At 61.4% G+C, this 27,982-nt stretch overlaps 1 protein-coding gene across 1 annotated transcript; it reads right to left on the reverse strand.

The window, feature by feature from the left end:
- Positions 1–28: 28 nt before the first annotated feature.
- NBEAL2 (neurobeachin like 2) lies at positions 29–27,952 on the reverse strand. Its single transcript, XM_080385732.1, is given in 56 exon segments — positions 29–541; positions 1,156–1,291; positions 1,387–1,535; positions 1,614–1,775; positions 1,853–1,969; positions 2,064–2,158; positions 2,414–2,586; positions 2,679–2,788; positions 2,899–2,988; positions 3,083–3,199; positions 3,275–3,372; positions 3,442–3,559; positions 3,671–3,780; positions 3,876–4,006; positions 4,088–4,228; positions 4,313–4,437; positions 4,516–4,611; positions 5,102–5,209; positions 5,302–5,435; positions 5,660–5,817; positions 5,904–6,024; positions 6,230–6,354; positions 6,435–6,592; positions 7,504–7,653; positions 7,870–8,175; positions 8,263–8,400; positions 10,048–10,207; positions 10,286–10,464; positions 10,543–11,211; positions 11,507–11,592; positions 11,771–11,930; positions 12,020–12,178; positions 12,309–12,462; positions 13,003–13,105; positions 13,181–13,340; positions 13,437–13,570; positions 14,119–14,290; positions 14,774–14,866; positions 14,971–15,053; positions 15,152–15,479; positions 15,562–15,681; positions 15,760–15,892; positions 15,981–16,552; positions 16,962–17,060; positions 17,198–17,281; positions 17,404–17,487; positions 17,708–17,814; positions 17,887–18,172; positions 18,684–18,769; positions 19,799–19,881; positions 19,958–20,079; positions 20,196–20,277; positions 21,073–21,241; positions 21,244–21,257; positions 21,433–21,521; positions 27,642–27,952. Coding segments are annotated over 56 exon segments (8,430 nt in total). The 5' UTR covers positions 27,831–27,952; the 3' UTR covers positions 29–436.
- Positions 27,953–27,982: the final 30 nt, after the last annotated feature.

The raw sequence follows: 27,982 nt of genomic DNA on the forward strand, positions 1-27,982 counted from the left end.
ACAGAGAGGTGCCTTGCACACGTTTACGTCCCATAGATATATTATTATTAATATTCTTTTTTTCTGTAAAAGATCTAAAAATGGATAGAAAAAAAACAACCAACAAACGGGAGGGTGACACACTGGCCAGCTCCTGGCCAGTGGGCACAGCGGGGGGACATGGCACCCCCCTTCCCAGCGAGGGGTCCCCGCCTCCTCCCCCCCCCTCCCCGTCCCTCTGCGGGCAGGGGGGACGCGTCCCCCTAAAACTGGTGGGGGCAGCAGTTCTGTGCCCCCCACCCCACCGGGGGCTGGATAAGGCCACGGGCAATGGGCTGAGCAGGCAGCACGGGGCTCTCTGACCCCCCCGGCTTTGCAGGGCGCAGGGGTGTCCCCCCCCTCCGTGCCGGGGGGGGCACCCCGGGTGGGCGGTGGGCGGTGGGCGCCGGGCGCCAGCCTAGGACTTGCCCTCGGCGGGGTTGTACTCTGTCTCGCCGGCAGAGACCTGGGAGATGCGCCGCGTGGAGCGCCACAGCCGCCGATGGAACTGGCCCGGCCGCACCTGGGTGAAGGGGGGTGAGCACCCACCCGCTGCCCCTGTCCACCTCCTCATCCTCATGCCCATCTCCATCCTCATCCCCTTCTCCATCCCCATCCTCTCCATCTTCATCCTCTCCTCCATCCCCCTCCTCATCACCTTCTCCATCCCCGTCCCCTTCTCCACCCCCCTTCTCATTCCCCTCTCCATCCCCTTTCTCCTCCCATTCTCCATCCCCATCTTTGTCTTCATCACCTCCCAAATGTCCATCCCCATCCTCTCCCAAACATCCACCACCCCAGCCCCTTCCCCATCACACATCCCCCTCCAAACCCCACCCTTTGCTCCACCCACACTCATGCCCTTCCAAATCCCTATCCCTCCTCCCCTCCCATCATCACCCCCTTCCCCATCCTCCCCCCCATCCCTTTCCCAACCCCTTCCTCACTGCCATCCACCCACCATCCCCTTCTTCACGTCCACCCCATCTCCACCCCATCCCACCCCACTTCTGTCCCCCCCTGCTCTGAAGAGTGAGGAGGACAAGCAGAGGTCCCCAGCCCAGCAGCACCCAGTGAACAGTGAGCCCTGCCCCCCTCCCAGCCCTGCCGCCACCTGGGGTGGGGGTCCATGCTCACCTCAGCAGGCTGCCCAGCCCCCACCACGATGAGCTTGCCATCCTCCAAGCCCACCAAGATGTGACTCTTCTCCTTGGTGACGGACACACTGTGGACGGGCACCCTCATGGGCATGGGGGGCATGGCTGCCCTGAGGCTGGGACAAGACGAGTGGTGGGATGGGACCCCTCGAGACACCTGGGCACCCCGAGGGTGTGGCTGGGGTGGGACAAGGTGGGTGGTAGCCCTCACCTCTGGAGGTCACGGATCTCCAGCCCGCACTGCATGGTCCCCAGCACCACAAACTCTTCTGTCAAGCACATGGCTGTCACCTCCTCCTCCAGCGGGACAGAGGAGAGGTGCTTCCCGTTCACCGAGTAGAGGTGCAGCGCAAACCTGTCCTGCAAGACAGAGCAAAGAGGGGGGAACACACACGCTGACAGTGACGAGGGGGAGGACACCGGGACACCTGGCCATACCTTCAAAGAGGCTCGTTGACCCACGGTGGTCTGGGCAACCACCTGCCCCTCCGGCCCCACGGCCAGGTGGGAGAGGACAGCGGGCGGTGAGCTCTCGCCGGGTGGCTGCAGCGACCGGATGAAGAGACCCCGGCGGATGGTGTGGATGATGATGGTGCCATCCTATGGGAGGAAGGGGACACAGGGTGATGACAGTAGCATTACCCACCCCACCCCCCACCCCCACTACCCCAGCTCACCTTGGAGCCCGACACTGCCATGTCCAGCTCAGTGCTGATGGCCACGCACGTCACCTCGGCATCGTGGCCATACAGGACCTGGACAGGTTTGGGAGCCAAGCTGCTGGAAAACCCACCCTGCTGTTGGGGACACAGGGACCTCAGTGACCTGGTGGCAGTGCCCACCACGAGCACCTCCTGGCTGGAGCATGGGGTAAGAGTGAAACCCTACCTGCTGTAGGACCTGCCACACCATGCAGGTGGTGTCCCGGGACCCAGAAATGAGGTAGATGCCGCAGAGGTCAAGTGCCAGGCAGGTGACAACATCTATGACACCCAGAGGGACACCATGAGGTGCTGGTCCTGTACCACCGTGCTTGGAACCCTGACCCCACACGATGGCAGTAAGATGTGTTCTGGGGTGTTGAGATGCTGCTAATCCTAACCCCACCCCAGCTCTGAGATGGAGCCTGGACTGTCCCCAGAGGATGGGAGACACTGGGAAATGTCCCCTGCCTTCCTCCATGGCCCTACAAACCCATTGGGGCATCATCAGACCTTCATCATTGGAGGAGGATGTACCTATGTGCCGGGTGATGTGCCCAATGACCTTCCCTTTGGCCAGCGAGGTGACGCGGAGGCTGTTGTCCCAGTGTCCCCCGCTGAAGAGCAACTTTCCATCGGGGGACACGGCCAGTGTGCGGGAGCAGAGGTCCACGCCGGGGGCAAAAGGGCCCTGCAGGAAGCGCTGGGTCCTGGTGGGGAGGGACATGGGACGGTGACAGAACTATGGGTGGGCTGGTGGCACCTCCAGGGACTGGCCCTGGGAACTATGTGCCCAACTCACTTTGCGTTGGAGACAGTAGGGTCTTTGGTGAAGCTGAAGTAGTTGGAGATGTTCTTGTCGTAGGGTAACCAGTTATGGGTCCCCAACAAGCCGTTGGCACTCACGGTGACCTAGGCGGAGATGGAGGTGACAGGTCCCGCCACCGGAGCCCTTCTGGGCTTTGGTCCCGGTCCCCCCATGCTAGCAACATGCACCCATGCCTCAGTTTCCCTACACTCACCAGGACGTCGGGTGATCCCTGAGTGATGAAGGAGTGAGCCTGGTTCTTGGGGACCACGGCTTGCACCAGGGCCACCCCATCGCTGATGCCCTGCAGGGAGACAGCAACTGGTGGGCACCCTCCTGGCCACCAGCACCCTCCTGATCATGGCCAGGGACTCCGCCCCCCCCGGGGTTGTCCACACCTCCACAAAGAAGGACTTGAGTTGGTCCAGGTTCTCAAAGATGTTGGGTGAGCGGGTGTCGAGGCGGGCCAGCCTCCGGGCAGCGCTCTCTGCTGACAGCCGGGCGGGATGGGGTTCCTGGGGAGAGAACCCATGAGAAGGGGGGTGGTCCCCTGAAAGGGGCTATTTTTTTGGGGTGGGGGTATAAGCTACCTTGAGCAGTTGGCAGGGCGTCTGTCCGAAGTTGCTGATGATGCCCTCCAGAGCTTTCCTCTGTGTCTCGTCAGCAATGGCATCCAGGTCCACGGCCCCTGGGGATAGGGATGGTCATGGGGGGCCACCTGGCAGATGCCCCCCCACCTCTTTGCCCCACGGCTCACCCTCATAGGTGCAGTAGTAGAAGACATTGAGGGCCTCCACGGCAGCTGGGCCTCGTTGCTTGTACCCAAAAATGAGGTCAATCCACTCATGGAGGTGGGCTGAGACATACTCAGATTCCTGTCCAAGGATGGGGCGTCAGGGTGGGATGGAAATGCCCACACCCCCCCCATAATGACCCCCCCAGGGATGGGAGAGAAGGAGGTGTTGTGGTGAGCTCCACCATCTCACCAGGGCTTTGCGGTGCTGGTAGATGAAGTCCTCGCGGGAGCGTGCCCACCGGGGCAGCACCACGTTGTCCACCTTCTCGTTGGAGAGCTGTAGGCAGCCCAGGTCAAAGCCTGCAGGCAGAGCAGGCAGGGGGTGAGGGACATGGACCCCCCACTGTGCTCCCATGGGTGCTGTCCCCATGGTGGGGATGATGGGTGCCCCTTACCATTCTGGTTCTCTAGGAACTCAGGGAAGTAGAAGAACTCAGGGATGAGCTCCTTGACGTCCACGGGGTTCTCCATGCGGGCCTGCCATGCCGCTGGCACCGAGTGGAACTGCCGGTCTGAACAGTCAAACCTGGTGGCACAGGACACCTGGTTGGAACCTGCTTGTCCCCCTTGATGTCCCCTCTCTGGGGTCCATGCGCTAGGTGCCCACCTGCCGCTCTGCAGCTGGATGTGGAGGGTGGTGAAGGGCTCGGTGCGGATCAGGTAGTGCATGACGCCTGCTGCGTTGGAGTAGTGTGTGCCGTAGTGGAACTTGTCCACAGTGCCCGTGGGGTCCTCAAAGCTCTCGTACCTGGGGATGAGGTGGGCAGGGGGTCCACCGGGGGCCAGCCAGGTGCTCTCCGCATCCCCCATCCCTCGTTTTTGGGGTACTTACTTTTCCTTCACATCCCGGGCGTGTCGCTCGTTGGCAACCCCGATGGGCTTGGACAGGTCCCGAAACACGGCTGGGTCGGTGAGGTCGAGGGTCTCCGAGACGTAATCCCGCAGGATCCAGGGGAACTGGGTGGGGGCAGGAGATGGGTGAGGCTGGGGGGGCATGGGCTTACTTGGGGGACGCTGGGGGGACATGGAGCTCACCACGGGGTACTGGGAGAGGTCGTTGTAGGTGCGCCCCGCGATCGTGTTCAGCTGCATGAGGTACTCGAAGTTGGAGATCTCCCGCAGGACCCATTTCTGGAGCAAAAGGAGGGTAGCCGAGACGGGCAGTGGGGGAAGCAGGACATGGGGTAGACACCCGCACCCCATGGCTGTGCCCATCCCATGGCCATCCCTGGTCCCATACTGTCCTTGGTCCCATGGCCATCCCCACCCCATGGCCATCCGTGGTCTCGGAGTCATTTCCAGCCCATGGCCATGTTGGGTCCTACAGCCATTCTCATCCTATGCCCACCCCTGGTCCCATGGCTATCCCTGGTGCCATGGTAATCTCCAACCCATGGCCATCCCTGGTCCCATGGCCATCCCTATCCCATGGCCACCTCCAACCCATGGCCACCTCCAACCCATGGCCACCTCCAACCCATGGCCACCTCCAACCCATGGCCACCTCCAACCCATGGCCATCCCTGGTCCCATGGACATCCCCATCCCATGCTGTCACCCTCCCCTTTGTCAACCAGGAAGGGAAAATATGGGGTGGGGATGGGCAAGGGTGGGCTGGTACCTGGGTGAGCCCCGAGGCTTTCAGCAGCTCCTGGGGTGACCGGCTGCCGAAGTAGATCTGGTTGGGGGGACGCAGGCCAAGGATACAGGAGTAGACCTTGTTCCTCACCTGGGGATGGGTGGGGAGGGCATGGAGTGGCTGGAGCCTGGGCAGTGCGTTGTCCCAGGAGGGGTTTGGGGCTGGGGGAAGGGTGCCACCACCTTTTTTTTGAAGTTGAGGAAATAGTTGGCCTGGTCGATGAAGAAGAGCTCAAGTGCGGAGCGGCGCAGGTTGTAGCGGCGCAGGTGGACCTCACGCAGGTGGGACAAGGGGCGTTTGAAGTCGTAGCCGATCCCTGCAGAGATGGGGGGGGGGCACAGAGCCCCACGGGTGTCACCATCCACCTGGACCCCCACTCCCCTGGCAGGTTTGGGGGCCAGCATTGCCCTGGGGCTGGGAGGAGCCCACCCTCGAAACAACCAGCACCTGGCATGATGGGATTCTGGGGGAGATGGGATGGGTGGGGGGCTCCTCACCCCCCCTGGCTTCATCGACCCCCTGAGCAGTGCTTGCCATTACCTCCCTCTGTCTCCTCCTTCTCGCTGCTGCCGTCGTAGAAGTAGACGTGCTGGGTTGTCACCTCCAGGCGGCCAGGGATGACAGCCACTGTTGTGATGAGCTCGCAGTCCTCTGAGACCACCAGCTTCTCCCGCTGGTTCTGCTCCTTAGGCTCAGCCCTGGGTGACACAGAGGGGTGAGGAGACCCTGGTGACACTGCCAGCCTGGGTGAGCTAGTGCCATGGCAGGGGATGGGGACGCTCACTGGTTGTCCAGGACAGGGAGGTCCTCCTCGGCCAGTTGGTCATCCTCCAGCTCGCTTACTTTGGCCTCCTTGGCCATGGCGAGCGGGAGGGATTCAGCAGGGTTGTGGAGGTGGTCTGCTCCTGAAATAAGGAGGAGGTCAGCAGGCCCCCCCCGGCCACCCTCAGTTGGAGGACAAGTCCTGCAGAGGGCCCCCATCCCACCCCTCAACCCCAGCAGGCTCCACAACAGCTCCCAGCTCAACACCACCACATGCATCCAACTGGTGGCACCTCCTTGCCCATGGCACGGAGGGACCCCTGGGTGCCCCACTCCCAACAGCCTCACCCAAGTTGTCCCGTAGGGCACTGGCTTCCAAGTGTTGGTCAAAATTCAGGTTGGGCACCAGCTTCAGCCTCATCCGGGAGTAGGTCTCAGCACTCGACAGCTTCCAGCGAACCTCCGGTGGGTTCCTGGGGGCAGGTGGGGGTGAGGCACTCTGGAGACCCCCAGCCATCCTACCCCTTCCCTGGGGACCAAGGCGAGAGCTCACCGGTCAGCCCAAGCAGAGCGGGGTGAGGTGAGGAGGTGGCACAGGGACCGCCACTGCTTCAGCACGGTGCTGTGGTGGTTGTTGGCCTGCTTGAGCACATTGGCATGCCGTGTGTTTTCCGCCTTGGAGCGCTTCGCCACCGGCTCCAGCACCAGCTCCTGCAGAGGGTCGAGGGAGAGTGAAGTGACAGCAGGGCTGGGGCTTGGGGACATCCCTGAGGTGAGGAGCATGTCCATGAAGTGACATCCCCAGGACAAGAAGAACATCCCCAGGATGTACTTGGGGTGAGGAGCACATCCCCAGGTGAGGAGCACATCCCCTGGATGATGTTCCTGGGATGAGGAGCACATCCCCAGAATAAGGAGCACTTATTATTGAGGGCAATGTCCCCGAGCATGTTCCCAGGGGAACAACCCCAGACCAAGGAGCACATTCCTTCTGTGACATCCTTGGGGCAAGGAGCACATCCCCAGGATTATGTCCCTGCGGTGTGAGGAGCATGTACTCAGGGTGAGGAGCACATCCCCTGGAATGATGTTCCTGGGATGATAACATTCCTGGAATGACATCCCCAGGATGATGAGCGAATCCTGAGGACAATGTCCCCAGAGTGAGGAGGATCTCCCCAGGATAAAGAGCACACCCTCAGGACTGATGTCCCCAGGGAGAGGAGCATGTCCCTGGGGTGACGTCCCCAGAGTGAGGAGCACGTCTCCAGGATGATATCCTTGGTGTGAGGAGCATATCCCCATGATCTCTGGATGATGTCCCTGGGGTGAGGAGCATGTACCCAGGGTGAAGAGCACATCCCTGAAACAATGTCGCTGGGTTGATGTTCCCAGGATAAGCAGCACATCCCGATGACCGTCTCCCCAGGGTGAGGAGGCTGTCCCCAGGATGAGGAGCCCATACCCATGATTATCCCCAGGGAGAGGAGCATGTCCCTAGGATGAGATCCCCAGAACAAGGAGCACATCCCCTGGGAGACATCCTTGGGATGAGGTGCATATGCCCAGGATGAGGAGCACATCCCCAGGGTGATGTCCCAGGGTTGAGGAGCAGGCAGTACCTGGAACATCTTGCGGCTGGCTGCCTTCTCCTGCTCCCGCCGCTGGGAGCTGCTCATCATGGCATCATAGCAGGCATTCCAGAAATTGGACATGTGGTCGTGGCTCTTGGCGAAGGTGTCCATCTCAAACTGGGCCATGGTGGGCTGCACCTAAGCAGAGAGCCAGGATGGGAGACCAGGTGTTTGCAGGGCTTGGCACCCACTAAGCATCATCCAGATTATCAACATCCCTTCCCTGGAGGTCACCCCTGCAGGCTGTCCCAACCTAGGGGTGACATGGGGACCCCACCGCAGCACAGACCCATCTCGAAGCCTGGGAAGATGTTCCCCCAAAAGTAATGCCACCCCCTGCCTCAGGGCACCCACGTGCTTCTCGATGAAGCCCCTCCACTCCGGGGTGGTGCAGAAGAGCTGGAAGTCCTCGTAGAAAGTGGGGCTGCCGTTGGTGGGGGGCAGCGAGGGCAGGAAGAGCTGCAGCTGCAGGGTCTCATAGCACTGGTCCATGAGCGTACGGACGATGGGCACCAACCAGGAGAAGGTCTCCGACTTGGCGTCCAGCGAGCGTCGCAGTGGGGTCTCCAGCTTGCCCAGCAAGTAGCAAGCCTCGTCCTTTCTGGGGGCCGAGGCAGTCTGCAGCAGGCTGTGCAGCTTCACATACGCCAGTGAGTGCAGCTGGGGGACAGGGGACATCAGATGGGGTCACCTGCCCTGCCCCAAAGGCTGGGGTCTCACCCTGAGCCCCAGGAAAGGGTAACCCACCTGGGGGTCCTGCAGCATGATGTAGCCCACGAGAACGCGCAGACCCGTCTGGGCCATCTCCTTGAGGTCGGAGGTGCCATTGGCCAGGTGGTACCAGACGCCCAGCTTGTCCAGCAGACTGCTCACCCCCTCATAGATCTGGGGTGGGGGCACAGTGAGACCCTGCCTGGCCACCCCACCCCCCAGCCCTCCAGCTGGGCAGACACAAAGCCACCAGGTCTGTCCCCATCACCCAGCCACCCCCGGCGCTGCGCAGCGTGGGTCTGGGTTAGGGGCAGGGGTAGGGTTCGGGTTTGGGGGTGGTAGAGCCCCCACTCATGGCCCTGGTGGCAAACCAGTTGGGTATGGGGGGGTTGGGCTTATGGTAAGGGGCGGGGGTTGGGGCTGGGGGTGGGGGCTGGGGGTCAGGGCGGAGGTTTACAGGAAGGCTGGTTTAGGATTTGGGAGGTGCAGTTAAACGTATAAATTGTGAGTCCAGGTTAGGGCTCGGGGTACGGGGCGGGGGTGCCCGTTCGCAGCCAGGCTGCAGGGGCAGGGGGCAGGACCGGAGCGAAGGTACAGAACCGGGGTTAGGGCTGAGGCTTACGGCAAGGGCACAGGGTTAAGGTTTAGGATCTGGATTTAGGCGGCGGGGTAGGAGTCAGGGTTAGAGCCCAGAGTACAGCGCCAGGGTTGGGTTTACGGGAAGGGCGCAGGTTAAGGCTGCGCTTGGGGTTTGGGGGTCAGGGTTTAGGATCAGGGCTGGGGTTTACAGCGGGGGTGAGGGTTAATTCCCAGGCTATGAGTTAGGGATAGGCTCAGGGTTAGATCTTTGCATATAGGGTTAGAGTATAGGGTTAGGTTTAGAGTGAGGTTGGAGGGTTAGGGGTTGGGACTGGGGTCTAGGATCGGCGTCTGGGCTCGGGGTCAGGCTCAGGGTCTAGGCTCGGGGTCAGGGCTGGGGTCTGGGCTCGGGGTCAGGATCGGGGTCAGGGGTCCAGGATCGGGGTCCGGGATCAGGGTGTCTAGGATCAGGGTCAGGGCTGGGGTCTAGGCTTGGGGTCAGGCTCGGGGTCTAGGATCGGGGTCAGGGTGAGGTTTGCAGCACAGCTGTAGGGTTGGGGGCACGGTTAGGTGACAGGTTACGAGTTAAGGTCAGGGCTTGGGGTTCTGCTTTACAGTAAGGGCGTAGGGTTAGCACTGCTAGTAGGGTTAAGGGCCTGGGTTTACAGCAAGGCTTTAGGGTTAAGGTTTAAGATCAGGATTTAGGAGGCATGGTTAGATTTCCAGGTGATGAGTTAGGGTTATGGTTTAGGGTTAGGGCTTAGGGGACAGGGCTAGGGGGTTGGAGTTACGGTAAGGATGTAGCGTTAAGGGTAAAGTTTAGGATTAAGGATTAGGGTTTAGGGTCAGGGTTAGGGTTAACAGCAAGGGGTAGGGTTAGATCTTAGCGTACAGGGTTGTGGTATCGGATTTGGGTTTATGGTAGGGTTGTAGGATTGGGGTTAAGGGCTAGAATTAGGGGTTAGGGCTGGGGTATAGGATTGGGCTTCACAGCAGGGGTGCAGGGTGAGGGTCAGGGTTGGGGTTTGTGTCATGGGGCTAGGGTGAAGGTTTAGGGCTAGGGCTGTACCGGTTACGGGTTAGGGTCACAGTTTGGGGCTAAGGCACAGGTTATTTTTCAAGGTCAGGTTCCAGGGCTGCAGGTAAGGGCAGGGTTTAGGGTTAGGGCTGGCACCAGGGGTTAGCATCAGGGTTCAGAGCTCAGCTTTGGGATCAGGAACCCCTGCTCGTGCCCATCCACACCTTCTCACTCCACAGGGCCTGGTTGTTGTGTCCCTCGGAGAACAAGAAGTCCTGAAGCAGTCGCAGCAGCTTGAGGGCGTTGTGGGTGAGACCGGGCAGGGCGGCCGGCCCTGACTCCTTCAGGTCCGTCAGTGCCGACTCCAGCATCATCTCCAGCAGGCTGCAGGAAAGCAGGCGGCTCCGTGGGGTGGTCGGTCCTCCCTTGGGATGCACCCACCCGGACCTGGGCAAGACTCACCTGCGCTTGATCTCATCGGGGGGCCGCACCAGCTCGCATGCCGTCCCCAGCTTGGTGAGGACGGAGAAGACCTGCCCGCGCTCCCTCCATGCTGCGTCGTCCCAGCCCTCCACCCCACGCCAGGTCACCGAGAAGACGATGTTGGTCAAGAGGTTGCACAGCTCCTCCTCAGGAGTTTGCTGCCAATGGAGAAGAAGGGTGAGAGGTCCAACGTCCAGGGTAGCCCAAGGTGGTGGGCACAATGCTTTGGGGCTCACCTGGGGGTTGCTGGTGTTGGAAACGTTGTCACTGGGCAGCGTGTCCTGGTAGCTGCTCTCATCCAGGACGTTTGAGAGGCTGGAGCTCTTGCGCGCTCGAATCCCTGGGAAGGGCTTGAAGCTCTCCAGGGGTGACGGGGTGCCAGGGCCGCTGGCAGGGGTCTGCGTGCCGCTCTCTGCTGTGGCAATGGAGCTGGTGCTCGCCAGATCAAGCCCCAGATCGAAGGGTGAGGTGGAGAAGGGCGAGAGCGGGTGGTAGACGCCGTCAAAGGGAGGACCATCACCAGGATTGGAGGATGAGCGGCTGGCCCGGTCAGAGGAGTCGAAAGACTTGAAGTTGTAGGAGTGGAAGGACTTGGTGCGGCCACTCGGGGAGATGGAGTGGTCGGAGAAGCCCTCGGAGAGCTCCTGGTCTGAGGCCTCGTAGCCCAGTGGCAGGAAGACGTCCAGCTCCTGCAGCTCAGCTGGCGGTGGGCTCGGCCCTTCCTTGCCGGAGGAGTCCGAGAGGCGGAGGAGCTCCAGGCAGCCCCCGCTGCCCACGTTGCTCAGGCTGTGCTGGCGGGACTCATAGGACTCCTTGACGTAGAGCTTGGTGAGCGTGTCCTGCCAGCCAGCCAACCTCGCCAGCTGCTTCACCATGTCCTGCTGTGCATAGATCAAGTGGAAGAGCTGCAAGAGAAGGCGAGGGAGGAGATTGAATGATGTTGCCTCAGCTTCTGGTAGCCTCCTAGGGGGTTGGCCCCTCCAAGGGGTAGGATGCTTGGTCCTGAGGACCCCAGATCCTCCAAAACCATCATGGGATGCTGGGGCTGCACCACCTCCATGCTGGCACATCCACATTCTGACAGCCCCATGCATAGGGTGTTGCCACCATCCCCATGGGCCCCATGTTCAGGCATGGCTGGGAGCTCAGCCCCAGGGCGGAAACTTGGTCACAGTCCCTTGTGCCCACGGCCCTGCTCACCTTGCGGCAGATATCAAGCCGGACGGTCAGCTCAGCCCGGTGGGACAGGTAAACCACAGCCACCAGGTCCTTGTAGTTGGGAGGGTCTATGGACAAGGAGAGACAGCACACTGATGGGACACCTCCTTCTGTTCCCAAAAGCAATCAAAGATCCCCAGCCCCAAGACCAGCTGAGCCTTGTAGGAAGCCACCAGTGATGACCTCATGGCAAGTGTTTGGGATGGGTGGCCAGGGCCAGCCTGATATTGGGAGGGCACATGGTACCTGCCCCGAGGACCTGCTCCGAGAGGCAGCGGAAGAGCAACATGGAGCTGGGGATGTCACTGAGGCAGGCAATGAACCCCTGGTACCCGATGTCCTTCAGCTTCAAGCGGTTCTTGCTGCGCTCAGGAACCTTCTCATACTTCAGCATCTTGTAGAGGACCTGGGGAGACAGAGAGATGGCCATCTTGCTGAGGCAAAGCCTCTGGCTGCTGGGGATGGCAAGAGGTTGGTGCTGGGGATCTGCCTTACCTTGAAGACCCTCTCCCGCACTTCATCTGAGAACTTTTTCTGCACCAGCAGCGAGAAGAGGACCTCCACATGGCCGGGCTCAAAGAGGAAGGCAAAGAGCTGCTCCTGGGCAGGTGATCCCTTCAGCAGGCTGTGGATCACCTCCAGTGCTCCGCAGACCTGCAGAACATGGGGCTGATTGTCCACTGCCCTCCACATGCCCCACCAGGACCTCAGCGGCTTCTCCCCACCTGCTGCCAAGTTCCAGGCCAGCCCATGGCACACTGAGGTGTTTGGCTTGGTGCTGTACCTGCTGCTCATCCTGAGCCCCGGCCACATAGCTCAGCAAGCTCTGCATCTCCTCCCCGGAGAAGCTCCTGCAGAAGAAATCCTTCACCAAGCTGAAGAGGGATGTCTGCACGGTCTTGATATCATCGGTGGCTGTGGTCTTCTCCCTGGAGGTGCTGATGGACAGACGCACATGGGCATTCCCTCTGGGAATGGGCACAGCCACCCTCCTGCCCCTTGTCACCCATTGCCAGCATGATCCCAAATCCCACCATGAAGCCTGAGGAGCTCCAGGACAGGCAGGTGTGGACATCCCCTCTGGCCAACCCTGTCCACCAGGAAATGTCCACCCCATGCATCTGGGTCTCTGCAGGGTGCAAGCGCCCCAGTGCCATGGGTGTGCAGAAACACATGGGGTTAGACAAGCAAAGGGCATCAGCTTGTTGTAGAAACCACTGTGCTCTTGGTTGCTGCTGGAGAGATGCCGGGGGTGGATTTTGGGGCCGACCAGGCACCACTCTGGGTGGAGGCTTGCGGAAGAGGCATGGCCACTGGGGGTGGAAGGTCCTGCACCCACCACCATGTGCTCACACCAGATTACCCCCTGAGGTGCTTGCAAGGGTGATATTACCCCAAGCAAATGGTGTCTACCTCAGAGGGGAGAAGTCCACCACCATGCCAGTGTTTGGGGGTCCCACCTACACACGGCAGCTCACCCATAGTACGTCCGGATGGAGTCGAGGATGTACTGCACCCCGTACTTCTTACGGATGCGCTGCTTGTGGTCCTTGACAACGTTGGCCAGATACTGGATATGACCTACAGGGAGAAGGTGTGAGTAGCCATGGAGGCCAGCTGGGATGGAGAACGCCCCCAAGCACCCCCAGTTCCCACCTAAGCGGACGGCGAAGTCACTGTTGCTCCAGATGCGGAAGTCAAAGAGGAGATGCTGGTAGAGGAGGTGCAGCAGGAGCCCGCTGCCTTCAGAGGCCACCTGCTCCATGAGGATCTGCGAGGCCATCAACGTACTCATGTCCAGCAGCGGGCTGGAGACCTGCCATGGGTGAGAGGGGAGGTTTGCAGCCCTGGCATCCCCCTTGGGGAACGGCCCCAGGGGCTGTGGGATGAAACCTTTGGTAGCCCCCCACACCTTCTGCAGCAGCGCCCCGATGATGGCCGGCCCGTGGCACTGCACCAGGCTCTCCTGGTTCACCGGGTGGTTCTGGATGAAGTTCTTCACTAGCAGCAGGAAGGCAGCCACGCTGTTCCTCTCCAGCCTGCTCTCTGCAAGGCACAGGGCAGAGGCCCACCGGTAGCTGTGAGCCCTGTGCCCACCCAAACACCTTCCTACGCTGCCTGCACCTGCCTGTGAAGGGCATCCTGGAGACGCCACTGTCAACTTTTCTCTGCAGACTTTGGAGCCTGTTCTCCTATTTCACCCAGATTTGCATGAGTGGAAACTCTGTTGCTCTGAACTTGGAAACAAGCAGCTGGGTATCGGGAGAAAGCCCATTTCACCTAGGCAGGAGAAGGCTCCTGCGTGAACCTACTATAAGACATCAGAGACTCCACGCAAAGGCAAACTGGAGGTAAGCAGGCTGAAGCCACCCTCATCTTCCCATAGCTGCTTGCTTATGACTAACTGGGTTATAACAACATCAAAAGATGTCAACAGTTTCTCCATTACCCTGTAACTCCTGGTGCCTCAGGCAAGACCCTCTCCTGCCTGTGGCAGACACCAGCCTGGTCCAGGTAGCACCTCCATGGCAGCGGGGCTGCCTCCAGCCACCTGAGCAGGATGGCTCCTGCTCCATGTCCCCTGAGGTTCTCACCTGAGGACCTGCCCAGAGGGATGAGCATGCCCTGGGCATTCCTGGAGGATGTCAGCTCCGGCCCCACCAAGTCATTGGTCTCCTGCTCATCCTCAGGCTCCTCCTTCTTGGACACCACTTGCTCCAGCAGAGGCAGCAGCACACCCATCCCACCCACGCAGTTGACCACGTCCTGCCGAAGGGAGGCGAGAGGCTTTGCTGGGTGCTGCATGGTGATGGCAGCGGAGAGGAGGAGGTCACCATGCACCCAAGGTCCATCCTGCCTGCTCAAGGACTCAGCTCAAGCCAGGGAGAGCCAGGCCCTGTGGCTACCAAAGACTGGGGTGTGGCTACCAAAGACTGGGGTGTGCCCTGACCCATCCTACAGCACAAACCTAAAACAGCTCCCCCAAAAGCACCTGTTGCCCTGTGCCACCCACGATGCCCACCCTGGACGCTGAGGACCTATGGGGCAGATGGGTCCTTAGGGGACCCATGGGTTATGCAGGTGGACCCAATACCACGCGGCAGAATCCCAGTATGGCCCAGAGGAACCACCATAACCATCCACCATCTTGTGGGGGTCCTGCCCTGGTCTTGTGTCCAAGGAGGCACGCAACTGCCTCCTCACCATGCAGTGGGTGGGCCAGGACAGGCCACCCTGCGCCCAGAGTACCTTGATGTCCCAGTTGACCACCTTGTGCCCCGTCAGCCTCCCGTCCAAGCCGTGGCTGGGGGAGAGGTCCAGGCAGATGTTGTTCCTGCAGGCCTAGAAGAGAGCACCATGGGAGCATCCTCATGCTCCTGGAGATATCACTTACGTCAGAGGGTCTACCAGTGCTGTCCCCATCCCTGGGGGGTGGCTCTCCTCACCTGTGGGGTGTAGTACAGTAAGAGCTTGCTGCTGAGCTCCACCAAGTCACCTTCCAGTGTAAATGGTGATGTGACATTTGGTCCTAGGGAAGAGGACTAGGGTGAGATGGGGCATGATGGAGGAGACCACAGTTGCCACCAGCACCCCTGTGGATGTCCCCCATGTCCCACCCTGATGTACCTGTGCAGAAGAGTGCCTTGACCTGGGCTTGCTGCAGAGCCTCACAGAAGATGGCCACAGAGCCGAGGTGACCCTCCAGGGAGGTGGGGCTGCCCCACTCGGTGTCCTGGCTGCCGGCCGCTGTGGTGGCCACCACCCCCTCTGTTGGGGGCTGAGTGGGGGTCCAAGCGTGGGGGCCCAGGGCGGTGGGGACGGACTGGGAGCGGCCGAGCACAGGGTGTGCGGGGAAAACCAGCTCTGGCCCGTGGGACGCTGGTTGGTGGCTGGCGGTGGCGGTGGTGGTGGTGGTCCGGTGACCCGCGGAGCCGATGCAGCAGGAGGTGAAGGACTGGAAGGGAGAAGGAGTCATGCTCAGTCCCTAGCCCATATCATGGGGAGGTGTCCAGCTGGGCACCATGGCGGTCCCCCACCTCATGGAGCGATGGGAAGCGGAGTTGCGCTGTCTTTCGCAGGTGCCCATCAGTGTAGATGCTGACGATGTTCTGGCCGAAGGGCCGGCGGCCGGCAACATGGACAATGTCAACGCAGTGCTGGGGGGACAGGGAGGAGGTGTCAGGCACCCTGGCGTCTTTGTTGCTCCCACTGATGGGGACAGTGATGACGCTCACCCAAGCCGAGTCGTTGAAGGCAAACTCCGGCAATGCCACGGTCATGTAATCCTTCTTGGTGCAGACAGCCACCACCAACACGCCGCCGGCGGTGAAGAACGCCTCAAAGCCCGTCCCACTGGCCGTGAAGAAGCTGGCGGAGGAGAAGCAGAGTGGGATGGTGGTGCTGCCCCTCCCCCTCCTCACCTCAGCCCCGCACTGGTCCCTCCATTGAGCATCACCTGTAGAGCTGCCTCCTCTTTGGCCTCACCGGTGGCTCGGGCTCCTCCTCACTCAGGCACAACCAGGCGTGGAAAGCGAAGGCGCTGCCAGGCCACTTCTGGACGGTGGGTACCATGATCCCCGCCATCCCCGGTGTCAGGTCAAAGCACTGCAGCGCGCGGGGGGGTCCCTCAACCCGTGCCATCCCTGAGAGCGCCCGGATGACAGGCGCTGCGTAGGGATGCGGTCCCCGACCCCGCTCGTGCCGCAGCAGCCGCAGCAGCTGCCGCAGCTCCCCGGGGCAGATGGAGAGGCTGCCCAGTGCCTGCAGCAGCTCCAGTAAATTTTCGAAGCAGGCAGCAGGCAGTGCCGGCTCAGTGGCCAGGGCACCCAGCAGGCAGCCCACCATGCCTGCCTTGACGCAGGTGAGACGACTGGGCAGGGAGGCTTCGCAGAGCCGCCGCAGCCAGCCCGAGAGGAAGACCTGCAGCTCTTGGCACGCCAGCGCCGGCAGCCAGGCCAGCAGGATGAGCAGGGGTTGCTCGTTGCGGATGGGGCGCACTGGGAAGGAGCTGTGGTCACCCTCCACTGCCTGCCGAAACACAAGAGGTGGTTGGTGCAGCCCTGACCCCGTGGAGAGGAACAGATCCTCCCCCTGGCCACCCTGGGCTGGCAGCAGAGACCTCGTCAAGACCCTTGGAGGCCCCCGTGCATCAGGTGCCTTGGAGACCCTCATGCATTAAGTGCCTTGGAGACCCCCTGCTGCATCCAGCTGTACCAGAGCAAGTCATACCACATCAGAAAGGGCTCAAAACTCCCCAAACTTGAGCATGACTCCAAACTAAAAATAGCCCTAGGACCCCTCAGGAGGAAGCTGATGGGAAACCAGCAGGGTGGAGAGGGCTGGGGGTTAAAGAATTGGGCTAACAGGGACCAAGATCTACCGCAAACCACCGGTGCTGAGGGCTTTGCTTGGCGTGGAGGAGAGTGGGCACACTCACCATGCTGAGGAGCTCCTGGAGCAGGCGCTGGGTGGGCTGGCCTTGGCTCCTCAACACCTCGTAGAGGTGAGCATAGCCGATGCGCTCCTTGAACACCTCCTGCAAGCACCCAGGCACGTGGGACCCTGTGCCGAGCCCCACCATGTGCTGCTTTCACCCCAGCCCACCTTGCAAGGTGAAAATGCCAAACCCATCTGCTTTTGGGGTGTCCTCCCCACCTCTGGTCCTCTGCTCACCTTGGCTGAGGGCGAGTTGCTCATGATGGCGGTAAGCACCCTGATCGCGTGGACCGCGATGGCATCAGAGCTGCCGTTGAAGACCTGCAAGGACACAGGGGTGGTGCGTCTGCTGAGCCATGGGGTTGAGGGGAGAGAGCCCACCATGTCTGGTGGTTTGGTCATGAGGTGGCCCCACTTGGTTATGGGGGGGCCCCACACGATACCTGCTGGAGCCCATCCCTGCCCGTATGCCGTGTGGGGACCTCATCCCGGGCTTCACCTGCCTCCTGTGAGCTGCTGAGGTAGAGCTGTGGGACACAGGGTGGGTGTCAGCTCTGGGGAGTGGCACCCGGTATGGGGTGGGGGGAAAAGGGAAGGGGGTTATGGAGGGTCCCCACCCCATGGATGCTGCTGGAGCACAGCCACCCTCTCCCAGCATTGATCAGAGCCAGGAAGGATGAAGATAGAGATGAGGGTGCCCAACCCCGGTGTCACCAAGGGGACACACCAATGTGGCCACCCCAGTACCTTGCTGTTTTGGAGGAGCCGGATGATGTGCTCAAAGCAGTTGTTGCTGAGAAAGATGGCTTGGAGGACCGGCCGGTCCTCACAGCTCAGCATGGCCGGGATGGCATCTACAGCAAGGTGGCGATGGCTCAGCATCCACCCCACGTCCCTGTCCCCAGCCCTGTCCCCAGCCCACCTACCCAGCATGAGCACGCGGAGAGCGATGAGGCCACCAGCCGCCTCTGGTGCCAAGGAAGTGATGGGCAGGTCCGAATTGAGCACCCTGAAGTAACCATCAAGGAGGACACGCAAGGGCATGGGGCCAGCGCTGGGACTGCTGCTGTGCAGCACGTGGACCACGGCCACCACGTCGTGTAGCACCAGCTCCAGCAACCTGGGTACTGGGGGGGTCTCCCCGCCCCCCTGCTGCAGGAGCCCCAGCAGCACCTCCACCGCCGCCGGTGTGATGGCCCGCAGCGCATTGGGCTGTCAGGATGATGGGGGGAGACAGGCTTTTATGTCACCTATTGCGCTATAAAATCCTTTATTTAAGCTATTAATGCTGAGCCTGATGTCTGCTGTGCTGCAGGTTTGACCCCTCTCACTGCACCCTGCTCCTGGGGGCATGCAAATTAATTTAAAGCAAATTTCGGGGCTGTTGATTAAATCCTGATTTTTAACCACTGGGTTAACTAAAACCTACTTCTGCTCAAATCTACTCAGTCAAGAAGTTCTCATCTGCCACCCACCAGTGGTGAACCAGCACCTTCAACTCAAATCCCTCTTTAATTTTTTTTATTATTTTTTTTTTTTTTTTAAGGTAAACCCACTGAATTTAGGGCTGGAATTTTAAATACCGTTTTTAAAGGCTTTTGAAAATTAAGCGGTTTAATTCCAGCATTTATCTTGCTTGGAATGAATGAACGAATGAATAAATACATGGGTTTATTACTTAGGTGATGATCCCAAGTCCTCCCCATCCACTTCCCAACACTACCTTGGATCCAGAGAGGATGGCTCCGAAGAGATGGATAAGCCGGAGCTGGAGTGTTTCGGGGAGCTGCACTCCGGCTTGGAAACTCTCTGTGAGGACGAGGAGAGGATTTACTTTGGGGGATAAGCAGCAGGAAAAAAAAATAGGAGGAAAAAAAAAAATAATCCCTTTTCTCCCAAAACCCATCCCAAAAGCTAGCCCACGTGGGTGCTGGACCCTGTTGGTGATGGAGAGGATAAGAATGCTCAATTTTTTTGCAGCTCTGGTTGCACCGTTGTTTTGGTCTTTTTATCCTAAAAAAAATGGGGTTTTGTTCAAAAAATAGGGTTCAGTTCGCGGATTTACGGGCAGTTGGCTGTGTTGGGAGTTTTAGGTGATTTTTTTGCAACACCTTTGCCTCCGAATAGGGTTTTTGGGGGCTTCCCCAGAAAAAAAAAAATCCCCTTCATGTTGATTTTTGCGGACTCCCCAGGTCGTGCAGGACTTCATCCCTCCATCAGGATCCTACACCTGGCCTTGAATCATATAGTGATCCTGGAGCACGTATAGGATAACCGGAAGCAGGTATAGGCTCCTATATTTGCCCTTGAATCATATAGCAATCCTGGGGCAAGTATAGGCTCTTATATTTTGCTCCTGAATCATATACTGATCCTGGGGCAAGTACAGGATCCTATATTTGCCATTGAATCATATACTGATACAGGCAACTACAGGCTCCTATATTTGCAGGGGCAGGTATAGAGGATGTCTTGGGGCAGGTATAGTCTCCTATATTTGCCTTTGAATCATACAGTGATCCTGGGCAGGTATAGGCTCCTGCATTTGCAGGGAAAGGTATAGGATAACTAGGGGCAGGTATAGGTACCTATGTTTTCAGCAACAGGTATAGGATACCCAGGGGCAGGTACAGAAGCCTATATTTGCCCTCAAATCACACACCTGCCCCTGAACAATACGTGCCCCCATGGATCCTATAACTCCTGGATCCCATTCCCCACCTCAGCATCCTCCACCTGTGTCCCTGGATGCTCTAGGCACCCATGGATCCCATACGGACCCCCATGCGCCCCCGGATCCCGCTGCCGGAGCCCAAGCCAGGCTGCAGCCGGCTTTACCTTGAAAGAGGGCACCAAACTCAGGGGGCAAAGGGGCAGGGGTGAACTTGTATTTACTCTTCTCCTTCGCACTGATGACTTCCCTGGAAAGAGAGGGGTGAAGCAGAGGGGACACAAGGTTGGGGGGGGGATTTGGGGGCGCGGGGGGTCCCCGCTCACCCGCTCAGCTGCCGCCGCCAGGTCTGGTAGGGGTCGAAGAAGCACTCGCAGAGATGCAGGGCGTAAAGCATCCCACTCTCCAGCTGCATCCTGCTCTGCTCACCCTCCTGGATACTCTTCAGCTGCCAGAGAAACAGAGCGGGATTAACAGCCCCCCTGCCCCGTAAATAAATACAAAATAATCCTGCTCTGGCTGAGCACCCCCAGGTCGGGGCCCAGGTTCCCGCCGTGCACTCACCTTGCTCCCGCAGACCCGCAGCAGCTTCAGCACCTCTGGGATGAAGCCGGGAGTTTTGTCTGCTTGGATGTTTTCCAGGTTCCTGCGAGGTGGGGGTAACGTGGCGGTGGGGTAATGCATCGGGGGTGGGGGGGGTAATGCATCGGGGGTGGGGGGGGTGATGCTTCACGGGGAGGGGCAATAACACGGCAGCCGGCACAAGCCAGGGAGCACAGGGGGATGCTGTGCTTTGGCAGGGGGTAAATACTGTGTTTTGGGGTGATGTGATGCACTTTGGGGGTGATGATGTGCTTTTTTGGGGGGATGCTACACTTGGGGGGGGATGCTGCACTTCAGGGGGGTAAATACTGTGTTTTGGGGTGATGTGATGCACTTCTGGGGGGTAATGATGCAATTTTTTTTCGGGGGGTTGCTATACTTCGCGGGAGGGGAACATACTTTGCAGGAGGGATGCTGCGTTTTGGCAGGGTGATGCACTTCATGGGGGAGTGCTGCAGTTGGGGGGGAGATGCTGCACTTTGGGGGGGTGCTGTGCTTTGTGTGTGTGTGTGCTTTGGTGGCTGATGCACTTCATAGGGGGGTGATGTGCTTTGAGGGGGGGAGCGGATAAGGATGCACATCCAGGAAGGCACCACGGTGGTTGGGGACTGTGGCGATACCAGATACACAGACTTGGGGTGGGGAGGGCACAGGACCCAGAGGTGTGTGAGGGTCCCCGCCGTTGTCCCCCAGCACCTGGAGGCAAAGCTGGGCTGCACCTGGGGCTGATCCTGCAGCGCTGGGAGGACGGGAACCAGCAGCACCCATGGGTGTGTGTGGGGGGCAGAGGGAAGCTGGGCCCCCCACCCTGGGGGTGTCAGCAGGGGGTACCACCCACCTGCAGATGATGATGAAGAACTTGAGGAGGAGGAGGGCCTGCCCCAGGCTGGCCCCGCTGCCCTCCTCCCGCGGGACCTGGGCCACACACTGCCCCAGCCGCTGGCTCAGCACCTGCAGCACCTCCCGCGGCAGCACCGGGATCTCCGACACCGACTCCTCCGGCCTGCCACTGGCAAAACAGGGCTGGCAGGATGTGACCCCCCAACCCCCGTCCCCCCACCCCCCCCCCCCCGTCAACTTTCAGACCGGATGGCTTAAAACCACCGAGCTGCCGTCACGGCAAACCCGTGGGTGTCACCCCCTCCCCCCCCGCAGGGTGTCAGCCATGCAGCACCCAAGGGTGCTGGGTGCCCCTCACCTCCTGGGCTCCAGCGAGGGCAGCGTAATGATCTTCTCAAAGTTCATGACGAAGGCTTCCAGCCACTGCTGCAGGTAGGAGAGGTCCTTCTGCAAGGGTGAGGAGGGGGCTGGAGCCACTGGCCAATCAGATCCCCCAGTGACCACTGCCTTGGAGGTATCAGCCAATCAGCAGCCAGAGTGGACAAGCCCCCGCCTCCCCGGACCCGCTGGTCAATTGGCACTGGGGGTGCGAGCTCACCCCTGGGAGCCAATGGGCAGCACAGCCTGCGGAACTGATGACCTATCAGCACTTAGAGAAACACAACCTGTGGAACTGCTGACCAATCAGCACCCAGAGCGACGCAACCTGTGGACACACTGACCAATCAGCACCCAGAGCAGCACAACCTGTGGAAACGCTGACCAATCAGAATGCAGAGCAGCACAACCTGTGGACACGCTGACCAACCAGCATGCACAGCAGCACAACCTGTAGAGCTGCTGACCAATCAGCACGCAGAGCACCTGCCCCTACAGGCAGCAGGCAGCCAATCAGGGCCGAGCTGGGCACGGGCAGCCGGCACCACCCGACACAACCCCCAGCCCCGGGGTTGTGCAATGGGGTGATTCACCCGTGTGCCACCGCGCCCAGCTAGCACCCCACCGTGCCTGAGGGGCACCCACGGCCCCCAGCACCCAGTGCGGCACCTCGGGGTCACCCATAGCCCCAAGCACCCCAATGCAGCACCTTGGGGTCACCCACGTCCCTGAGCACCCAGTGCGGTACCTTGGGGTCACCCGTGGCCCCAGGTACCCCAATGCAGCACCTTTGGGTGACCCACAGCCCTGAGCACCCCCCACCGCGCCTCGGGGGCACCCACAGCCCCCAGCACCCCAGTGTGGTACCCTGGGGTCACTCATAGCCCCGTGTACCCCAATGCAGCACCTTGGGGTGACCCACATCCCCATGCACCCTATACGGCACCTTGGGGTCATCCACAGCCCCAAGCACCCCAATGCAGCACTTTGGGGTGTCCTGTGGCGCTGAGCACCCCAATGCAGCACCTTGGGGTGTCCCACATCCTTGAGCACCCCAGTGTAGCACCTTGGGGTGACCCATGTCCCCATGCACCCCAGTACAGCACCTTGAGGGCACCCACATCCCTGAGGACCCCACTGTAGCACCTTGGGGTGCCCCATGTCCCCATGCACCCCAGCTCAGCACCTTGGGGTGCCCCACATACCCAAGCGCCCCAGTACAGTGCTTTGGGGTGAACCACAGCCCCGTGTACCCCAGTGCAGCACCCCGGGGTGCCCCAGGCAGGGACCATCCCACTCCCCACAGGGCCCCTCCCAACCCCCCCGACACACGGGGGCCCTGATTGCTCCCCCAGGCACCCATGGCACTGCTGCAATGGAGGGTACCCCGAGGGGACTTTGCACCCCTCCCAGCAGCATCCCCCTCCCAAAACCCACCTCCCCAGGACACCCCACCCCCGGCCAAGCCACTGGCCCCCACATCACCCATTTCCCCACCAAACCTGCCCCCCCCCCCCGGGGTACTGCCCAAGCACAAGCACCAGCATCCGGCAGGGCCAACTGGGGGGGGGGGGGGTGTAGCCCCTCCATGCCCCCCCCCCCCCCCCCCAGAACCCCCCATTACCTGGCTGGCAGGGTGACCACAGCCATCCATGACCCTAGTGCACGGCGAGCTGCGCCAGCGCAGCCGGGACAGCCTGGGGGGGTTATTGTGATAGGTACCCCCCTCTTTTCTCGCCACTGCCGCTGCGCTTTGCTCTTGTGCAAAGCGACCAAAAAAACCCAACAACAACAAAAAAACCCAACAAAATCAACCGAGCATCAGGAAATGCCAAGTCACCCGCCGCCCCAACGGCGCTTCCTCCCACCGCGCCCGGCCGCCACGCACCGTTTTGGGGTGCCGGGGTGCTACTGGTTACTCCAGCCCCCTGCACCCACCCAGCAGCTCTGGGATGCAGCAGGGGGGCAGCCAAGGTCACGGCTGCGACGAGGGGGCACGTGGGGTGACGGGCATCGCCGTCTGGCACACGGCACGGTGTGAAGCCCCGGCCCGCCTGGTTTCACCACCACCGCGGATAACCAGATCGTGCCGAAAACACGAGCCAAATCCTGCCGTCACCCCCTGCACTGGTGTAACCAGAGCCGGGGTGTGCTGAGCCTGCCAGGTCTCAGCCAGCGCCCCCCCTGCACCCACCCGGTGCCGGTGTCCCATCCTGCTGTGCCGCTCACCGTGCCGGTGCCAGCGGCCGCCCCCGCCGGTGCCTGTCCCAGCCGGTTGCGGGCTGGCAGAGCCTGTTGGGTGGCTTCTGGGCTTGGCTGGCGCGGTGCCGCCTGGGAATGATGTGCCGGCACCTGCATCCCCCCCTGGTGCTGCCGAGAGCTTCGGAACCCACCGAAGCCACCAGGTTGTCACCTCCCTGCCACAGAATCCCATAGGTGGACAGCGGGGGTCCTGGCGGTGGGACCGCACTGTGGTGCCTGCCAGCCCCCCTGGATGGCGTGGGATGGCACAGCCGGCACCACCCCCGCCACGGCACGGCCAGGCCACCTCGTGGGATGCCCTTGGGGACATCCCCATCCCCTGCCAGCACCAGTGGCGCGGTGACGTGAGCTCTGCACTATTTTAAAGGCACGAGAGATAACGCATCCATTCCTGGCGCACAGCCCTCGTCCGACCTCACCAGCCAGGGAGGGGGACGGTGACAGGGGACACTGCCACCGAGGTGACACTCAGACCACTGGCATCACCCACTGCCCTGGGTTCAAGCCTCAAAAGAAGCCCAGCAGCCGGACGCTAAAAGGTTGACGTGGACCAGGGACATGTCCTGGCAGCCTTGTCCTCACTGGCTGCTTGGGGACATCACTGTGGCGGTTTTGCAGCACAGCCCAGCTGGGGAGGTGACACCCAGTCAAGACCTTGCCCCCCGTGCCTGCCAGGGGTGGCAGGGCCACAGACCCCGACAGCACTGCACGCTCGCAACGCAGGGGATGCGCTCCCCGACAGCGTGGCATATGTCCCCAAGCAGGAGCACACGGCCTGGTGGTGTGGCACATGTCCCCAAGGCAGCACGCATGCATTGATGGCATGGGACATGTCCCCGCACGAGTGTGCACATCTTTATGGCAATGCATACACCTCCATGGCGGTGTGCACCCCTGCCAGCATGGTGTGTCCGCATGGGACCACACACACGGTGTGGCACATCCCCTGGATGAGCTCCTACACCCCGACAGTGTGGCACATGTCCCCATATGACCACCCACCCCACAATGGTGTGGCACGTGTCCCTATGACCACGCACCCCCGATGGTGTGGTCCCTGTCCCCATCCAAGTGTGAACACCCCAGCGGTGCGGCATGTGTCCCTGTGCGAGCACGCACACCCGACGGCATGGCACTTGTCCCTTGTGTGGGCTTGCGCACCCCAACGGTGCGGCATGTGTCCCCAAGCGAGTGTGGACACCACAAAGGTGTGGCACTTGTCCCCGTATGACCATGCACACCTGATGGCATGACGTGCGTCCCCTGCACAACCTCGCACACCTGACAGCATGGCACACATCCCCTGTACAACCCCAACGGTGCAGTGCCCCGTGCGAGCGTGAACACCCCAACAGTGTGGCACATGTCCCTGTACCACCATGGGCACGCAATGATCTGTCACCTGTCCCACTACCAGCACGCACACCTGATGCATGGCACACGTCCCTGTACGGCCACGCACACCCCAGTGGTGTGGCATCTGTCCACGTATGACCACGCACACCCTGATGGCGTGGCACATGTCCCTGGTCCCTGTACCACCACGGCACCTGACGGCACAGCACGTGTCCCTGTGCCACCATGCACACCTGACAGCGTGGCATGTGTCCCCCTACTGCCATGTACCCACTGAGGGTGCAGCGCCTGTCGTGTGCAGGTGTGAACACCCCAGTGGTGTGGCACGTGTCCTTCACATCAGCTCGGACACCCTGGTGACATGGCACGCATCCCTGCACGACCACGTGCACCCCATGCATGGCACATGTCCCCTGTATGAGCACAAATATGCAACGGCGTGGCACTTGTTCCTGTACAACTGTGCACAACCCAACAGCATGGCACATGTCCCCACGCCACCACGGACACCTTGACAGCATGGCACATGTCCCCATACAACTATGGATACCTTGATGGCGTGGCACATGTCCCCATACAACTATGGATACCTTGATGGCGTGGCACATGTCCCCATACAGCCACAGCCACCTCCACAGCATGACACGTCCCCGTACAGCCACAGACACCCCCACCACGCGGCACACATCCCTGTACAACCACGGACATCCCAATGGCATGGCACATGTCCCCACACAACCAGACCCCTGATGGTGCAGCACCTGTCCCCCTGGCGTGCCACACATCCCCGTGCCACCACATGCCCCCAATGCCCTGCCACGCATCCCCGTGCCACCACATGTCCCCATGCCACCATGCGCTTCCAGTGCCCTGCCATGTGTCCCTGTGTGCCCCTGCTGCACTGCCACACATCCCCATACCACCACATCTCCTGGTGCCACCACGTGCCTCTGATGCCCTGCTATATGTCACCGTGCCACCACAAGTCCCCATGCCACCACGTGCTCCCAACGCCCTGCCATGTCCCCATGCCACCACACATCCCCATGCCCTGCCATCCACCCCTGTGCCATCACATGTCCCCGATGGCCTGCCACATGTCCCCATGCCACCGCATGTCCCCATGCCACCACACACCCCCATGCCCTGCCATGCACCCCTGTGCCACCACACCCCCTGATGCCCTGCCACATGTCCCCATACCACCATGTTCCTGATGCCCTGCCACATGTCCCCGTGCCACCATGTTCCTGATGCCCTGCCACATGTCCCCGTGCCACCGCACCCCTCCAGCGCCCTGCCACATGTCCCTCAGCGAAGCCCCCCAGGACCTGTCTCACCAGGACCACTCCTTCCCAGCACCCTCCGGCAAGGATTCAGGGTGTCACCCCGCTGTCCCTGTCCCCCGTGGCCGGTCACCCCCAGCCCCAGCGCAGTGCCTCTGCCAGCTCCCAGCACCTGCTGCCACCATTTAATGGGTTTGGGTTTATCTCACGGGGGGGTGGTGGGGGTGGTGGGGGGGAGGGAGGGGGCACGGCAAGCCCGGGGTCATTCGGGGGTGGCAGCATCCGTCACCGAGGGGACCCCCAATATGCTTTGACCCCTTTTCCCAGCGCTGGGCAAAAGCAGGGTGTGGGGTGGGTTTGTTTTGGGGCGGTGGAAGAGCTGGGGGGGGCCCGGGGGAATCGTGTGGTGGAGGGGGTGCCAGACACAACGGTGTCCCTGTCCCTGCTGGTGTTCCCGGCCACGTGTGGGGGGGTCACCCGTCACCCCAACCCGCGGGCACAGGAGCAGGGGGGTGACATGGGGGGTGTCTCCTTTCCTCCAGGATCAGCCCCCCCCCCAACCTGGGAGCGGGGATAATTAAGGAGAAAACGAAGCGTGAGGGACTCTCGGGGGTGGGACAGGGGGGTCCCCGCGCTGCCGGCGAGGGACACCCCCTCCCCAAGGACCCCCAGCATAGGAGATACGGGGGGGGAGGGGGCGGGCAGCTGTGCCAAGGGGGGGCTGGCTGTTCAGCTGCAGCACGGGGACCCTCCTTGTCCCCTCTCCTCAATGCTGCTCCAATGTCACCGCGGCCACACCTGCACAGGGACCCGGGGGTGGGGGGGACACGGACCCAGCCGGGTGTCAGGGGGGTGCGGACCCCCCCGTCCTCCGGGAAAAGGGGGTGCGGAATGCGGCGGGGGGGGCAGAAGGATACGCTACTCGCGGGGGGGGGGGGGGGGTCACGGAGCTTGGGGTGCGGTGCCCCCCCAAGGGAGGGGTGTCGTGGACCGCGGGATATAGCGGGGGGGGGGGCGGGGGGGGGGGGCGCGGACCCCAGGGTTCCACAGTGGGGTGCGGGGGGGATGCGGTGACCCCAAGTGGGGAGCACGGAGGGGGGGAGCGCGGTGCCCCCCCGTTAAGCAGCCCCCCCTCCCCAGGCAGGGGGGGTCGGGCAGGGCTCAGAGCTCCCCTCAAGGAGGGGGGATGCAGGCAGCGGTGATGGGGTAAAGGGATGCTGCCCCCCGCCCCTCTCCGGGGGGGGTCTTCCTGGGGAGGGGAGGGGTGTCTCCGTGCCCACCTCACCTTGGCGAAGTAGAGCATCCACAGCTCGTAGAGCCGCTCCCGGGAAGCCATGCCGGGCCGGCACGGCTCGGTACGGCACGGCACGGCGGGCAGCTCCGCCCCCCCCACCGCCGGGCCCTCCCCCAGGTACGGGGGGGCGGCGACAGGGGCCCCCCCGTACCGGGTACCTGCTGCTGGGGAGACACACATCCCTTCCCCACCCCTGCTTTCACCTTCCGCCCCGGCAGCCCTTTGAGGGGAAGGTAAAAGTGGGGGTGGGGGTGGTAAAATGCTCCCCACCCCATAATTACCCCCCCAATTAAACCAGCTGAGCTTTGCGCACCTTAGGAGGGCTGGGAATA

Source organism: Falco punctatus (genome assembly GCF_963210335.1).
Source record: "Falco punctatus genome assembly, chromosome: 4".
In the NCBI taxonomy this organism is placed as follows: domain Eukaryota; kingdom Metazoa; phylum Chordata; class Aves; order Falconiformes; family Falconidae; genus Falco; species Falco punctatus.